The 12,000-nt window shown below is 38.0% G+C and overlaps 1 protein-coding gene across 4 annotated transcripts in view; it reads right to left on the bottom strand.

Moving 5' to 3' along the window:
* ptprk (protein tyrosine phosphatase receptor type K) overlaps positions 1 to 12,000 on the bottom strand; it is a 118,256-nt gene that overhangs the window by 52,085 nt on the left and 54,171 nt on the right. For all 4 annotated transcript variants that reach the window (XM_008284533.1, XM_008284525.1, XM_008284516.1 and 1 more), the window contains exons 6-8: positions 8,694 to 8,775; positions 7,049 to 7,164; positions 5,587 to 5,761 (exon numbers count right to left, since the gene is read on the bottom strand). In XM_008284533.1, the coding sequence (XP_008282755.1) occupies positions 5,587 to 5,761; positions 7,049 to 7,164; positions 8,694 to 8,775 (373 nt within the window). The remainder of the gene's footprint in view (positions 1 to 5,586; positions 5,762 to 7,048; positions 7,165 to 8,693; positions 8,776 to 12,000) is intronic.

The raw sequence follows: 12,000 nt of genomic DNA on the forward strand, positions 1-12,000 counted from the left end.
AGTATACTGTTTTCATAATGTCTTAAAACTCATCTCTGTATTACAGCTCTTAGTGAATACATTTTGTGTGTACATGTACATTAATGTGATTGATGTGTGATAGGCCAGCAAGATCAGAGCCAACTGTCACACATCTGAGATTGACAGGCTGAGAGCACACACATCCTTAAAACACAGTGCATCAAAGATTTATCCACATGACACATATACACACATACATCAGCACGTATATTAATCACTGTCCACACAAACACACACACGCACTGTGATCTATCTCACACACAGTAAATCGTACAGATTTTATCTCTGACACACATCCTCAAGCACACCACCGAGCAATATTGCTATCTGTCTGAGGAGAGAAAAATGTGGTGTGTTTTTTTACCATCTAGCTTTAATCACACCACATCAATGTATGCATTATCTAAATTAAATGTGTGCTTAAGTGTTACTGTGTATGATGCACCATTAATAGTTACACTTTGCATTACTGTCACCTCTTTTTTTTGTTTGAGTGTGTGTTGGCATTTTTCTGTGTGCTGAATGTGGCTGTCAGAGAGGTGCACGCCAGGAAGTGTCTTTTTAGCAATAGATGAAACACTGAAGTTTGACAGCATATGCACATGTGCAAACACAAACACACACATACACACACATGCACGCACACACACACACACACACACAGGCAGACAGGTTTGAATCCAGATAATGAATGTTGAAGTGACTTCAGAAAACCAACAACGTCAACAACATGTCAGCTTGCAATTCCATCAAATAAACAAAGTAAACAACTTGATGATTAACAGATAAAGAAATAAAGCGAAGACAAACAAAGATACATTTTTTTTAAGAACACTAAACACCAGATTTATCTATGTGCAGCTGATGTGTTAAGTACACGTTTGTGTGTTACTTAAAAATCTATTGAATATCTAAAAGATAAATAATAGACAGGAAAATGAAACAGTGAGAAATGTAAGTAGGTCATTTTGTGACTCCAGAGAAAAAACAAGAGCTGGAATGGATTCACACATTAGATTTTCTTCTTTATTTGTTCCATCACTTGTCATTTGTACAGCTGACCTAAAAAATATAACAAATCATCAATGGTGTTATTGCAATATTTTGCGGTGGGTTTGTTGTCACCATCTTTTTTATTATTAATCACACGTGTGAATCTTCTCATCATTTTTTCAGTTTTTAGGTCAAATGTAAATGATAATAACAAAACAAATCAACACTGGGAAAACTTCAAATGTGTGTTTCAATTCTGACCTAACCCATCTGTATGAATAATTTTTTTTTTTATTGTCATTCACTTTATTCTCTAATATTGAAAAAAATCTAAGCCTCTGAAAGATGTTTTCTCAGTTAAATTTTTATCATACAATTAAAAAACATTACGAAACGCAGACAGGTCAGCACAAGGAAAGATAAGAATAAAAGGGCAAACAGATATTTCATTGGTGACTGGTGCCCACTGTGCATGTTCCTTTTTGTTGTACATTGTCAGCAACGCTGTCAATAATGTTTAACTTTCACAAACTGCTGCTGACATCATCCGGGAACTCACTGGATCTGACCTCCAGAACTACTACAAAAGAGTGTGTGTGTGAGCATGTAAGTATGTGTGTGTGTGTGTGTGTCTTTCAGTTGCATCAACAGCCAACAGTGGTAGTAGGTTTTCTATAGTTCCATAATGCCCGAAGCTCTACCTGTCACTTTTATTAAAGTGTGTGTTTGTGCATGTGTGTGTGCGTGCACATGTGCACATCACAGCAGGAAGCAAAAACAGAGGGACATTTTTGAAGTGGACCATTGCCAGTTTAAGACAGTTGTATGAATTCTAGTCAGTTGTGTGTGCTCATAGGTCCAATTCATGTGCGTGTTTGCATTCGTGTGTGTGTGACAGTAATATTGCAGGAGATTTTTAGGCCACGGGTTGTGTGTAATGCAAGCTGGCATGGTGATGTATGCGTGTGCTTGCGTGTGCGCTTGCATGTGTGCGTGTGTATTTGTGTATGATACAAGCTGGCATGTTGACGCACTCTGTCAGCATAGGAAGCAGAGGGGAGGGCTTTACCAGTGACACACATAAATATACACATTTAAATAAATATTTAAATTATCCATCCATCCAGTGTTGAAACTTAAGGCTCAGTACTGTTTTGGTACACAAAAAAATAAATCTGTAACACTAAAGTTTTGAAATTGGTCTCCAGATATTTGGTCAGATTAGAAACCTTTTTTTCTCATTTTTCAACTTTTAAATAACAAGTGACGCAGATCTATTCAGTAGACTGTCAACAACAACAACAAAAAAACAGCAAATATTCCTTTGAAAAGTACAACCAGTGGATATCTTGCAGTTTTGGGGTTTTTTTCTGCTTACATGTTCAATTATAAAAAATTGTGCAAACACAAACAACAGATAAACCCACTTTTACCACTATTTTGTATATTTGGGTTTTGGCTTGTAAGCAATCTGAAGATGTCACCTTGTGCTTTGCTAAACTGCGTCATGTCACATTTCACAATATTTTGCCATTTTGTTGCATGAAAAAAAATCAGTTTGTGAGAATAATCAACAGAAAATATTTCTGCATTTGCATATTTCTCCTGAAAGAACTGAGAAAAACATCTAGCTATTAGACTTATCCGGAAATCCCATGTCACATCCCTTATGCTCCCATGACGCATCTCTGTCTACAAAATGTGCTTCTTTTCTCTGATCTTGACAGCTTCAGCACAAGAAAATGGCACATCTTTGTAATCTACATGTTATAAATATCAATAGACTATGCCTGTGAGTACCTGTTGTACTGAGGCAATCTCACATCCCCCAGTGGACCATTTTTCAAGCTTTGAAGATAAAACCGAGGTTAGTGTCCTACTGCCTAACATTTTATACACATCGTATACAGTTCATATTTTGGCACATTTTTCTTCTGTTTTTCTGGTCCTCATACTCATATAAACATCAAAAAGTCAAATATTCAGAGTAAACTCAGACCATATTCATGTTACTGATGTCCTGCAGGAGCCTCAAATTCCCAGAAAGGATACTTTTCTGATATTTCTAATAAATAAAAATGAGGCTCCTTCGCCTCCCACATTGAAACATACAGCCTTCATTCTTTTATGATAGCTTTCTAACAACCAGATTCTAGTTCAAAATTCAGAATCAGCAAAATTCCTCAAAGCTCGAAAGGCATCTTTTCACAACTGTGAAAGTGGCTGGTCTTTAAAACTAATGCCTGACTGTAAAACACTCGGCTCTCAATGCATCTTGTTGAACCTGAATCTATTTTCATATATGTAGATTGGTCCTATTCATGTTAAGACACATGCCTCCTGCTGTGTGGATTCCTCATCTCCCTCCTCTTTGCCTTCTCATATTCAAAAAGATGTTCGTGATAAATAAACATTAGCCACTTATGTATTCTCACTAAATCAGCATCGTCCTGCAAAAAAGTGTGCCTCCAAAACTGCCAAATTTTCTTGACCAAAGAAAGAAGAAATCTATTCATTGCCAGTGGGGAAATGTACCAACCGTGGCAGTGCTAGGGTCAAGCGACACAAAGACTTGAACACTGTACTGGACAGAGTAAGAGCCCCATTATTTGAGATACACTGTCTAATTTTCATATTCATGGTGCTCGCTTCTGCTTTGATTTCTCATTTCTCTCTTCTCTGCCATCTCCTATGCAGAATAATAAACACGACTCTGCTCTGCTGTTTACATATTCAGACATATTCTTGATTCTGATATGGATATTCTTTGGATAATGAGCTGACTATTTACATTTAACTTTTCTTCACCATCTTCACTCTTCCCGTTGCACAACTTCCCCTGTCTCCCATTGCTTTTCCTTCTTTCTGTCACTCTCTTATCATTTTTTCTGAATCTCTTTTGCCTTTACACCCCCCCCAACTCTCTCCCTCTCTCTCTCTCTGTGCCCTCCCCCTCTGCCTCTCTCTGGGAGATAAATTGAATATGTAAGCTATTGGATGTGAATGAATAAAGCCTCCCATCTCAAACACACATTGGTGACACCTTATTAACCACATGTCAGATGCACATGACAGCTGGAGTGCACACACACTATTCACATGTCTCCATTCACGCACCCCCACACACAACACATACATGTGCACAAAGCCCAAGCTTTCACACACACACACACACACACAGAGCATGTGCATACACTTTCAAACATAAGACTGCCATACACATATCTACATACACTCACACAAAAAGTCTCCTCATTAGTCTGTACTGTGTAAGTGATTGACATTTTATCAGGCACACACAATGAATGTGTATTTTTTAAATTGATTTTAACATTACAAAAGTTGCATTAAATGTTAAGTTAGTCCCAATGCAAAATATGCAACTGGGTTGTGAAAATAAGAAAAGACAATAAAAAAGGTTGATATAAACAACTGGCCAGGTGCTGAACCAATAAAGTGAGCAGTTAAAGTAAGTGTTAAATAGAATTATAAAATACAATAAAATAGTATTGTGGCATACCATTGGTACTTGATTCTGATTTTGGACGTGCATGCCTCTTCATAGCCTTTGCATTTGCTTTAAAAAGAGCTGCAAACATTTGCATGTCCATCTTTCTTGCTCATGACCTACTGTACTAATCTAGAATTTGTCTCTGAAGCAAGGCATACGCACATAATAAAGTAGCCACATTAATTTGTAGGGTTGTAGGTCTTGTAGAAAATTTCAGACCTGCATACAAAAACAAATATTCTACACAGGAGGAAGGCTAAAGTATTCAGCAAACCAGGCCATATGACTATACACTTGCCACGCAAACAAACAAAAAACAAAACCAAAGCTTTTCTGTCCTATTTTGTAATACATACTATTTGAACAAAAGGAACAGCCCAGCAGGAAATTTTGAGAATGAACTGTCTGATCTCACATTTTTCCTGTTCATTTTTTTCTTATCATAAGTACAACACTACAATGAATTGTACACAGCAATACAGAAACAAGAAGGTTTCTTTATTTCCCTGTCTTCAATCATCAACTGGCCATATGCATCTATCTCAAGCCTCAGGCTTCAGTCCCTTTTTACTCCATGGGGCACTACATTTACTGTCAGGTGTTAGTGTCCAAATTATTAGACAACATTTTCAATGTATCAAATTGTGCGGCTAGTTAAATTAATCACCTGATAATATTGGCTATAGATAGTTGTGATAGAGAACCCTATGTCCATCTACCTCTGTCCGACTTTGATGACCCACTGTTTCAAAAATGGCTGAGAATTTCAAGTGATAAATTGGCATTGGTGTATAAGCAATACAATGTTGGAAAGCTTGACAGGCAAAGCAACAGTAACCAACATGCAGCAAGGCTTAGAAAATCGTCATTTGGCTTCCAAAAATTCTGAACTATCTTTGTTACTTTCCACCAAAAGCTGCCTACTGAAGCTGAAATGAATAATCTCCCAAAAGCTAATACTAAATATAAAGTCAGAGAAAAAAACGGAAAGAGCACAAAGAACTACAAAGCTGACAACAAATCAATCAAATAACCTTGAAAATATTGTTTAAAATACTCACCTCTGACGATAAGACCCGCAAAGTTAGACACTCCAGAGCCGCGCTCTGATTGGGTGACGCAGCGATACAGATCTTGATCCTGATTAGTGACTTCTTTGAGGTGGAAGGAGGCAGCAAACCTTCTGTGGTTGATGTTTTTCGTCAAGGCCACAGGAATATCTTCTCCATTTCTCCTCTGAATTACAGAATGACAAACACACAAACGGACCAGGTTTTACACTGGATGTGCACGGTTAACTGCCCTGCTCAAGGTCACGAGTCAGCACTGGGCCACATGCACACACATTCACACTGCATTTTGCCTCCCTGACAGCAGGTTTGAAGGTCATGACTACAATAGAGCCATAATGAAATCAGCGGCTATTAAACTCTTAATCATGTTAGCAGCTAGATGTATGGCCTGGAGTCACTCTGTATGCGTGTACGTGCGTGCGTGAGTGTCTGTGTTATAACTGGATGTACAAGTCCACAGGCTGGCATACTGTGTACATTATTTCATCTCCTTGTCTGTTTTTGTATGTCCACATAAGCAGTCTAGTGTGTACACTAAAACAAAACAAAAGTTGACATATGCTTTTATGCTATCCATTTCTATAGCTCTTTATTTTCTATGGTGGACCTTTGAAACACATGGATCTTAAATTTTGAATCGGTCATAGATTTATTTTGGGTCTTCTGGAAACATGACAAAATGTGCTGGGTCAAAAATATACATACAGCTGTGCTAATATTCGGTTAAATGCCCCTTGGCCATTTTCACTTCATCTATGCACTTTTGATAGCTGTCAAGCTTCTGGTTGTATCTTTGACGATTCCTCTTAACAAAATTAGTACAGTTTAAATAAATTCATTGCCTTTCTGACACAACCTTGTTTTGTCAGAACAGTGCAGGTTTTGATGGGGTTTAAGTCAGGACTTTGGGGAGAGAGTCTTAAACCTTGTTTGCAGCCTGATTTAGCCATTTTATTTTATTTTTTTTAATAGTTTTTATACCATTTTGTGATGTGTGTTTGGAATCATTGTCTTGTGTTTGTGACCCTGAAGATTTTGTCATGTTTCCAGAAGTCCAATAGTAAATTTATAGAAGAACCAAAATGCATGATTGTTTTTTGTGACAAAGGCACGTGTTTTAAAAATTTCCATGATAGAATAACGGGAAAACGTTGCCCAAAGAAATTACACAAATTTTGTTTGTGTTAAATACGAATATTCAACAGAATAAATATTTCAACTCTGTTCTATTCTAAGATACATTCTGTTATAAAAAATAAGCTGCATAAATCATTAAAATGTCAATACTGTCATTGTATGCATGTCTCTTGCAAATACAGTGATCCCAACTGCATATGATAATAATAATATACAAACAGCAAACTTTATCTTTTTGACAGACTCTAGGTATAGTTACAGAAAAACATGATTTGCATTTGTGTATCATAAATATGCATGTGTACAACTTTACCTGTAGCCAGAGTTTGTTGTTCGAGGTGTCTCGTCCTGTGGCAATACACTGAAATGTGGCATTTTGTCCGGCATTCACCTCTACATCCCCAAGGCGCAGGAAATGAGGGGATTTATCTGTGGGAAATAAAGTCAAATCAGTGAACAAAATCAGATTGAGTTTAGAGCAAGGTTATATGTATTTGTGCTTTGAAATATTTTTGTTTATTTTATTTGACTGTTGAAAGTGGAAATGAGGTGAATAACAGGTCAGGTTATCATCAAGTGTAAACATTTTGGGACACTGTGTTACCCTAAGGAGTATGTACATTATTATTACAGTTACATTTCACCAGAGTCAGACATAACCAACACACAGTGCTGCATTGCCACTTGGAAATAACATCAATGTCACATTCGGTATATATAAATCAAATAGCCTCCAATTGTTAACTACTGGGCTAAGATATGAAATAAGCCTTTTACACCCTGAAGATGCAGTTCAGCTATGACATTTTTATTCAAGGGATGTGATTGCAATCATAGATTGCAGCTCCTATGGTGAATAAAAACACACACACACAAGCTCTCACACATGCATTCATGCAAATGCGCACACACACACACACACACACACAAAACCTGTGTGTCCAGAAATGCAGCTGTGTGAATGAATGCTTCCACTGTGAAGGCTAGGTACTAATTCCTTTTCAAATACTTGCTCCTTCCTATTGACAGTCCTGCTGCTCTGCCTTTAAAAGACTGGGGATCCTTTCTTCAGTCTTTCCTAGATTTCATGTCTAGGAATGTCTTCCAAAGACATATCGACAACAGAGATGTGGACCACAGTGATACCAGGACCTCACAAACTGTGAGAGGGGATGGTGCAAGACAGTTTATTTTTATGACTTATAATCAATAGAATCCATTAAGAAACGGAATTGGCTTGAAAGATTTGAGTGCTGCTACTAGATATATGTCCAAAGGAGTTGTAATAGTTTCCTCTCCAACATGAAGACCATTCAGGAGCATGCCTATGGGTTCAGATTAACAGACCTTTCTTTTAACAGAAACAGTTTTTCGTCAACTTTTTTCTTTTGTCCCTAGGAGTAAGGAAACATTCAAGTAAAGGAGGCAAGAAGACTTGAAATGCAGCCAGAAAATAAAATGGATTGCTCCCTCATCTCTTTCCTGTCAGTACAGAGACAAGACATCTACTGTTCACTCTCTGTGTGTGTGTGTGTGTGTGTGTGTGTGTGTGTGTGTGGGTGTGCGTGTGTGCGCGCGCGCACGCGCGTGTGTGTGTGCTTGCGTGCGTGTGTAAATGTGTGTGTTCATAGGTTAAAGGGAAAGAGAAAATGCTGAGTGGTCAGAATCGTCTTTCACCATGATTGCCCTAATACTGTCTCATTTCCCGCTTCACTCTCTCCTATTTCCTCCTTCTCTCTGTTTTTCCTCCTTACAATCTCGCTCTCCTTTTTGTATTTCTTTCATTTTTCTCTGTGACTTGTCTTTCTCCTGCATCCCTCCACTCCTGTGTCACCTTCCCACTTATCTACCCGCTCAACTGCAACAGAAACCATCCCAGGTACAGTCTAATTAGTGGCCAAAGCTATCAGCGTCTATTCAGCGAACTAGGACTAATTGCTGGCATGCTAATGACTCACCGCATGGGTAGCTGAGCACCTGAATGTCGTCTATGGCGATAAACCCAGCTTTGCTGTCCGAAACCTCTGCTTCAAATATAACCTGAAAAATGAGAGAGAGGATATTATTGTCTTCATTATTATCATTAATACATAGTATTTAGTAGTCAATTAAGCCCTTTATTTGAAAATAGTTGATGAGATCATTGTAACAACACACAACACAGAAATTCACATCCAATTTGTATTCAAAAATCTATGGAAAAAAAATCACAAAATGTAGTCAAGTAAGAGTCTCCACTAATTTTAGTTTTTATTCCCCAGTGGTCAAATTTCTATGTTGTTGTATTTGGTCTAATCTCTCTTTGCAAAGTATATTTTGGTAAATATTTCATATTAAACACAGAGAAGATCATGAAGTCATTACTGACTTACATTGTTAGGTTTGCGATTTTCCTATTACATGTATTAAAATGGCTACCACAGAAATGATGAAGCAATGTGAATTAGCAATGAAACCCAGGTAAGACAGAGAAAGAAGCGGTCGGTGCCGTCTGTTTTTCATTCTTATGCTATTCTGTCTTTTCCTGTTCTTTCAATTCCTCTCTTGACTTTATTTACTGCATCTACATCTTTTTCTTTACTTCATATTGTTCCTTAAGTAAGTCTTTCAGAAATACTAGACTTAAAGTCCACGTTCTGGCAGCTATAAAGTTATTTTAAAAGATAAAATAAAAATAATACATGGATACAGATTTTCAGCTATGCTAGTGGTGCTAGGGATGGCATGCTATACATTTTTATAAAGACATGTTATGCTATGTTGGTCACAGAATAATTTCTAATTTGATTTAAAATGTGTTCAACACTTTGTCCAACACTTTGCCAAATACTTGCAAAATTTATTTGTGTAAGTGTCACACCTACTTTGCAAGACTAGCAAGCTAACACACAAAAGTAAGAAGATAACCTTGGTAAACATTAAGATGGCAACACGGTAATAGTGTACATGTTAACATGCTGCCATTAGCATTCAGGTATTGACTGAATTTCAGGTCATAGTTTTATTTAGTGCTGCTTTCCAGCTAGTCTTGGTATTACAGCCCACTTCCCTCCTTTCACACACATAAACACAAACACGAGAGGCATGGCAGGCTTCAATTCTTGTGAATGGAACTGTCAAAAAGAAGCAAGTGCAGTTTTTTGTGATTCAAAACACAGATATCACTTATTGAAGCAACATGAAGCATGTGGTGGAAAGTTCAATTTCATGTGAATTTCTACCGATGCAGTGGAAACAACCAATCGCATGTGTTTGATACCCTGCGGAATGGAAACAGCGTTGTCGACTTCACTATTGCACCCAAAGGCCTTACCACTTAGAGAGTCCTTTGAGAGACTACTTTGCAATATGATGGACAGTCAGTGTGAATGGGAATTAAATAAGAAAAACAATGTATAAAAACATATTGCTATGAACATTTCCATGCTCGTGTAGCATGGAATGAAATAACCAATCACCACTGAGTGTGTAAATTGCATCCTTAACGCTAAACATCTGCGTGCTTCAAGGGAAGAGACAAGAGAAGTGAAGTCCATACATGTTAACAGCAGGTTATAATTGTAATTTTAAGTGGTATCATAATGCTGCAGCCAACAGGTGCTTCAATTTCCCTGCAGTTCATTAACTGAAGATCTGAGCAGAGGCGATTCTCCTCATCCTCATCTTTCTCTTCTTCCCTCTCTCCGCCTTGTCTATATGATAGCCTTCCAACTCGTTACACTCCTTATTTGTTCCATCATCATACCTTTCGAACAATTTCTACCGTCTAATTTCTCTTTCTCTGTCTCTCTCTGTTTTCTAACAGTGTTTACTCAGAGAGGAGCGCTGTAATGAATGCCATCAAAAAGAGAGGCAGAGGGAGAAAGAGAGCAAGGGGGTGAGCAGTTGTTGTCATTCATCACCTGTAATAGGAAATCTGCCGTGAACTGTTTACCCATAGCTTATCATCTCCTGCTTGTCACACTCTTCCCCTCTCTGTCTCCCTCCCCTTCCAATCTATCTTGTCTCTCTCTCCTATCATCTTTCACTCATAGCTCACTGCAGAGCACAGCAGAAAGACATCAGCTGACTTTTAATACCTTCATCGCTGTCTGTCTGATGACCAGCTTGCCTGTCTGCCTACCTCTCCAGTCTGCTCATCGTTGCTGTTACTATAAACGCTTCTGCTATGATAGCGTAACACAACCTAATGATTCCTTCTCTTTTGAGTACACGTGTGTACAAATGTATACTTTTACTGTTTCTAAAATATGTTTTATCTTATCTTCAGAATATATAGCTTATTTTGAATCTGAGGTCAGTTGAGTCAGTCAGTCAGTTTCTAAATGCTAACCAAATACAGCGAGTTGATACATCTGAATATTTTCCTTTATAAATCACTGTTCATACTTTTTTTTTTTTACATAGCTGAGGAAAAATCTTTCTTTTTCTAATGTGTAAAGTGTGTGGCTTTGAGTTGTCTCCTTGTTGCTGTCAAAATAGAAAAACAAAATAGTAAAAGTAAATATCTTCACTGACATTTCTATTTGAGGGGAGCATATTCTATGACAGGGGCTGCAAGGTGGATCAGTGGTTAGCACTATTGCCTCACAGCTAGAAGGTTGCTGGTTCACGTCCCGGTGGGGGTACTGGGATCTTTTGTATGTGCAGCGTGGGTTCTCTCCGGGTTCTCCAGCTTCCTCCCACACAGTCCAAAAAACATGTTGAGCGAAATTGGTGATTCTAAATTGTCTGTAGGTGTGAATGTGAGTGTGCTTGGTTGTCTGTCTCTAAGTGTAGCCCTGTGATAGACTGGTGACCTGTCCAGGGTGTCCCCGAAGTCAGCTGGGAGAGACTCCAGCCCCCTCGCGACCCTAGTGAGGATTAATGTGTACATATATGTATGTATAGATAATGGATGGATGGATGGATATTCTTTGACATACTTTAGAGTTTGGTGAAAGACATTGCTATTAGTTACACAAATTAAATGTTTGAATTTGTTTGAAAAAAAAGCAGCACTAGTGGATTGTATGTTACTGTTCAATTAACTGTTATTGTTAAGAGAGGCTGATAGCTCAAATCTTGAGATGTGAATCTGTGGTTTGTTGTCATCTTCAAAGCTTAAGCCAAATGTTTTGGCAGTGAAGTCAAAAGTAAGTCACGTTTCAAAGCAGTTGAATCAAACAAGTCATTTTGCGTTAGTGTCAAATCTATAGCTCTACTAGTTAACTTGTATTCCAGAAAGCAGGATCAAAATGATTTCCATAATCCTTAGGGTCACTC

The sequence above is a fragment of the Stegastes partitus genome, unplaced genomic scaffold (genome assembly GCF_000690725.1).
Source record: "Stegastes partitus isolate 25-593 unplaced genomic scaffold, Stegastes_partitus-1.0.2 Scaffold9, whole genome shotgun sequence".
NCBI classification, from domain to species: Eukaryota; Metazoa; Chordata; class Actinopteri; family Pomacentridae; genus Stegastes; species Stegastes partitus.